Below are 6,467 nucleotides of genomic sequence, written 5' to 3' on the forward strand. Positions count from 1 at the left end.
ATGTTTTGCTGCTATTCGTTTCAAGTAAATTAAAGGTTTAAAACAGACACATTTATGATAAATAATTTCCAACTGAATATTTAAAAAACTAAATATTTAATAAAAAGGAATTTCTGATTATATTTTTTTACCATTTTTTTTCTCAATCACAATTATACTATATAAATTTTAAATCCAAGTGTATTTTACTACTTGTCATTTTAGAATATCGTTATGGATCGTGCTTATGAATTTGTGAAACAATGTAAAGCAATATTCTTCAGAATCTTGATAGTTACAATATTTTTGTTTTCAAAATATACATATAACGTCTTCATGGCTGATGCAGTATTTCGTACCCATGAATTTTGTAACAGTTAAAAAATAGTACGAAGATTTCTGAGGCAATGGCAGAAATTAGTCTGACGCAAAGCTTTCTAATATCACAGGGGATTTACGTGAACTACATGTACATAGCAAGAACAACGAGAAATGTTTTGAAGGCTGAAATTGGGTTACAGATTAACACATGACATGCTCAGGAATGTCTAATATTTCCTATGTAATCCTTTACAGTGCACTGTGTTCAGGATTAAATATTTTCTTTAATGGCAAACATTCACTATTGCTATTGAAATAAAGGACTCTGAAATTCACAGTGTGTATTTGTATAAGTTCTCTGAAAAGCGAACACTGATACAGATATTATTCGCTATTTATATCATGAAATATACTGTTGTAGTAACAGAATTGTACTTTATGTACTTCTCTGCTTGCTTGATGCTTTTTTGGCTTATGAAACTAAATTATTATCTGCATTAAAAATTGGCTCACATAGTTATTCTGGTATCCAGTCAATGATTAATACAGAAATTTAAAATGTCCTCAAGACTCGAAAAGAACTCAATAATCATTTTACTAGAATTACTATTGTATGTATTCAAATCAAAACACGATTCTGTGTGAAACATATGGAGGAACATCTTTGTTAATTTTTAATATATCACAGACTGTTTAAACTTGGGCGGCAGCAACTTCCTCCAGAGGTCGCGCGATGATGGGTATTTCAATAAATGTAGCGCACATCGTGTCAGCTGTGTGAGTTACATGATTCGGTGTTAACCCTAAGCGCGCATGTGACGGACAGCTTATCATACTGGCACGTCTCACTTGAGGTTTGTGCAGAGCACCACTGAGCTGGGGAAATGTAGTTTCCAAGATTCTTATAGAAGCGATTCTAAATTCCGCACTTCTGTAACCGTACATCCAAGGATCAGTCGCCGCACTCGCTATTGCCAAAAGACCGAGGTAGAAAACTGTCTTCTCATTGAGTGAGTCTGTGAATGCAACGACTTGGAAGGGCATCCACAGAAGACAAAATAGTCCTACTGTACCTGCTAAAGTCCTTCCATACTTAGGTCCGGATAAAGGATGCTGTCGAAAGGACAATTCAGCTGAAAATATAGCCCGCGCATGAGAACGGGCTACTGCATATACATACCCATAACTACTGATCACAAGCAAAGTACATGGAACAAACAGCACAGTGAATAGGAAAACTCGTGAAGGCCAGAGAACAACGGTTATAAAAGAGCAGTTATGCGTAATAGATGATCCTTTTGCAGAAAACCAGTACAGCAAGGGAAAGGAAGAGAGCAAAAGCGAGTATATCCAGAACAAAGCAATATATCTCACAACAGATCCGTGGGTTATGATATTGTTGTATTTCAAAGGTGATGCTAGAGATGTGCATCGATCCACAGCTACGGCTGTTATGCTTAATAAAGCGACGGAACACAACAAGATGAAGAGGCAGTATGGAAGAAGACAAAGCACTATACATCTGACGTGAGATCTTGTGAATTCGAAATACAGTCCTGGGGGTAAAAGTAATCCCAATCCAAAATCGGCTGATGCTAGTGATGCTACGAAATAATTGCTTGGATTCCTCAATCGCTTGAAGCGATATACAGCTACTAGAAGCAACGCGTTGCTGCAAATTATAGAAGTTGACAGCAGAAAGACGATAAGCACTGCTAAAGTTAGCTGACCAGGAGACGTCCAAGTGTCCGACGCTGGAAGGACCCATTCCATCACATCTGGCCGGGTTGCAGGGGTTATTTCTGATCTTCCAGGATCTGAAGGAGAATCAATGTCCGGATCTTTGACAGCTACTGTGATATTGACTCGAGGTATCATGCCGATGTTTTCTTCGGAGGTGAAACCTATAATGAAAAGGAAGAAATTCATTAGCTAGGTGATTTTTAGCACAAAATCGCCTTAAGATTGCATTAAAATACCCATTATACTTTTTATAGTACCTGTAGATATATGAATAAATCATTGAATTGTAAAAAGTCTTTTTAATAATTCTACTATATTTGAACGATCTATTGATTTTTATAGTTCTAATGCATTTGAAAAACGTTAATAAAATATTTCTTTTGCCGAAGCCTAATGGATGAGATATAAATAGATAATGATAATGTTTAAACAATTAATGTAAGAAAAGTAAATAGAATTTTGCATACTAAAATAATTTCCTACATCTGAGAAATTTCTATCATTTGCATTTACCCGTCAGCAGTTAACGGAATAAAATATGGGATTATGGACTGATTTGTATTGTCAGGGAATGGGAATGTATGGCCCCTTTCTACATTTTCTTTTACCATACGTTGTATAAATGCCTCTTAATATACCAGTAATTACAACAGAACTTGACTGTAAAGGAACCTTTGAAAATATAGGTAGATTCATGGTCACTCTTCATTCACTATCTATATACCTACCTGCCTACGTAGAAGAGTGAATGTGAAGAGCTCAGTTCGTTACGCTGTGGTAAAATTAATAAGCATGTGACCTCATGATTGACTAGAAATTAGCAGGGATGTGAGTATTTTAACTAGCTTGAGTAGCTTGTTCTCATGCAAGAAAGCTCTTGGATTAGAAGTCCAGCCAAATGATCTGTTGTTACATGTTTTTTCATTACAGGTCACAGTCTGATACGGGAATTACAAATTCATTTGGTTGATGTTTGGTACTTAAATTGCATCAGAGAAAGAGCTAAGGATCTTCTTCGTAATGAGAGAAACATTACTAGGCTTATCAAGAATTTGCGAATCATCCATCAAAAATAGTTCGGAAACACAGTTAGCTGACAGTTGAAAAATATCAACTAATAAAATTTCAGGGGTTCAGATACAAAGATGCAATGACTAGAGAAGACCTTGAGTTGAAAGTTATACAACTAACAATACGAATGCTCAGTCGGCTAGATTCTGAGGACATATTGCAATAATTATGTTACTCTTGTAGTGATAGTTATACAGATGAAGACGCTAATCTCACACAGTTAATTATTCCTCTCCATACACCTAAATACATTCAGTTTCTAATTCTGAGTGCAATATTCACTGAAATCAAGAAATCAAGTAAAAAATAATCCTGATCCAACTAAAATGAAAGATTGCTTATAGTTTAATAATTTCCAAATTAATTATTTAAAAAAATTAGGCCTAGCTGCACTCAAACAACTTTTAAATTCTTGATAACTCCACAAATATTGCATGCAGATTGAGTTATGCAGATTAAGTTGTTCTTATCTTCCGGTTAAGGCATAAAAACCTTAACCGGAAGATAAGAACAACATAATTCAATCATTTTTAAAGCAAAAAAAATGCACAACTTACAAACATATAAGAGTAAAGAAACTGAGATCACTGAGCCTGTTAACAGAATGGATATATATATATATATATGTACATATATTTATATACGTTTGGTGCGGCCGATTGCAACCAAAATACGAGATGCACATCTGCATGTTATAGCAATTCTATATACAAAATTTCAACGTTCTGAGGCTACTCGGTTTTGAGTTATGAGAGATACGTACGTACAGACGCCACGAAAAATTCTCTTCAGAATTCATTTTAAATCAGTTTTAGTATTTTTTGGTGGAAAAGAGTCTCTTATTCTGCTCTTACGTACAGATGTCACTCAAAAACATCGTTAAATTGCATTCGATAGCAGTCAAAATTGATATTTTCGTTGAAATATGATGGCTAAAAAATTTCGCCTTTTTACTTCGTAGAAGGAAGTAAAAGAGGTTTGATTGCATTGAAGGAGGATTTTCAAGCACAAGTCTTATTCAAAACACATGTATAAGCTAAATTTTGGAATTTAAAAATAATCCGAGAGAAGTATTCCAAAATAAAGCATTTTAGCGAACAAAATTATTGATTTCATCCCCCTCTTCTTACCTAGTAGATGTAAGCTTTAGTCAGTCAACATTTTAATACGGGAAACAAGAAACAGTTTGAATATTTCTGAACGAGATGATTTAAGTACTAAGTTAAGCAAATTATGTAAAATATTTAAAAACTCCTATCAACCACTGATATCACATAAATTAAAATAAAAAGTTAAAAATTTTGTGCGTTTATAATCTGCGATTTTGTTTCTGAAAATTTATTTATACTTCTAAATTAAAAATTAATTCAAAAAATGAATAAAACATAAATCGAATAAACTATTTTTTTTCAAAAATTTTGTTCCTATTCTTAGTCTAATTATTAAGATATTTATACGTAATTGTTTATAGAATGATTGTAACGAAGAAAATCTATGTAAAAAACCATTCCTTTAAAAGGGGTCGGTGCAAGAAGTGGAGGTTTTCTTGTGTTGGGCTGCATGACAGCACCAGGACTGGGTTAATTTGGTATTTATTTATGGCATAATGAATCATTCCCTTTATTTATATATTTTAAGAGACAATTTAAAATTATCAGCTCAAAATTTGGGTATTGGAAACAACTTTATTTTTAATCATGATAACGATCCTAAGCATACGGCTCTCAACGTTCGCCTGTGATGTCTCTATAATTGTCCACAGGTTTTGAAAACACCACCTCAGTCGCCAGATTTAAACCCGATAGAACACATTTGGAAAGAACTGGAGGTTAGAGTACGGAAAAACGACATCAAAACGAAAAGCGAACTCAAAACAGTCATGATGGAAGAATGGATGAACATATACAGAAATTACAAAAACCCAGTAAAATCTATTCCCAGACATTTGAAAGCTGTTGTGGATGCTAAAGGATATCATACTAAATATTAATTTAACGAAAAATGAAAATATTTACTAATATGTCGAGATTTCTTTTGAAGTGTACGAAGACTTTTGTGAGATAAAATGTTTGTCATTTTTTGATTATTAATTTCTTAAAAAAAGTTTCGCTATATTTTAAAAATATTTCATGTAATTTTGTTAGGAATAGATTACAGATCTTATTATTAAAATCTCATTCAGAAAGTTTACTTTTAATTAATGGATAGAGCCCTATGTCAATGAAAATAAGTGTACGAACACTTTTGGGAGCCTCTGTATATTAACTATATATCAAGCATTGTTTTAATATAAGCATTTTGTCACAAAATCGGACTTTTTCTGAAATGAAATGCTAATGTTTTTACATATTTCGATTCCACGACTGAAATTATGCCAAACTGTCAAGTATTGTAAAAATCGCGTGAGTAGTTTTTAAAAAATTATCTCTCAAAACTTTAGCTCCTCAATGTTAATTCAATTTGGTATGCATTTATTAATATCTCTTTTTTATTACACGTATTTGATTCCTTCTTTTACAGATCGAAATTTAGGTTCGTTCCAAATAAAATTTATCCATTTTTATGATTTATTTTTAAAATTAGTATTTTAAAATAATTTTATAAATTTTGTATTATAACCTGCAAAAGTTTTAACATTGTCTTAAAAAAGATGTATTTCTAGGCACACCTTCCAAAATTAGAGTTTTTTATTCAAAATTTTCTAAGATATACATGAATTTACATATTGGGCATTTTTAAATTTGGCATCTTTTTTTTGAGCGATAATAACGCCAAACGATAATACGCACTTTGTAAAATTATTTGAAAGCGTGAAGGATGCCTTTTTTCCGCTCGTTTACAATTAAAAAAGAAAAGAAAAATGGGTTGGTATAAATTGAGAAGTTCGCCAAGTAAATTATTTTTGGCGAAAACTGAAAAAAAATTACGCGAAAGTAAATTTTTGAATTTCTCCGTAAGTTTCACATCAAATTTGACAACATTTAATATTTATGGATAATTTGAGTCGTAGAATCGAAGTATTTAAAAAAATTGGCATGTTTTTTCAGAAAAAGTCTGATTTTGTGTCAAAACACCTATGTTAGAATGATGCTATATAAATCTAATATATATTCTAAGTCTCTAATATATAATCTAATATTTATTCTTTTGAGGCATGAAAAAAGCAATTTTAATTTCGACAATCGGTCGAGTCGAACGGGAGATATAGAAATGTGCAGTGTAAATGTATATATATATATATATATATATATATATATAAACCCCGATTTTGAATCCATTTTAAAATTTGCTTGGGAGCAAAAAGTCCTTTACTCTGTCCGCACGTACGGATGTCACACAAAAAATAGTCGAAA

General features: G+C 32.3%; 1 protein-coding gene across 1 annotated transcript; it reads right to left on the reverse strand.

The window, feature by feature from the left end:
- Positions 1-223: 223 nt before the first annotated feature.
- LOC118189487 (adenosine receptor A3-like) lies at positions 224-2,184 on the reverse strand. Its single transcript, XM_035360091.2, has one exon. It carries the CDS (start codon positions 2,176-2,178, stop codon positions 994-996), a length of 1,185 nt encoding a protein of 394 aa, XP_035215982.2. The 5' UTR covers positions 2,179-2,184; the 3' UTR covers positions 224-993.
- Between the last annotated feature and the right edge of the window lie 4,283 nt (positions 2,185-6,467).

Source organism: Stegodyphus dumicola, chromosome 4, assembly GCF_044657685.1.
Source record: "Stegodyphus dumicola isolate Sdum_Otavi_A_Nest chromosome 4, ASM4465768v1".
Classification (NCBI taxonomy): Eukaryota; Metazoa; Arthropoda; class Arachnida; order Araneae; family Eresidae; genus Stegodyphus; species Stegodyphus dumicola.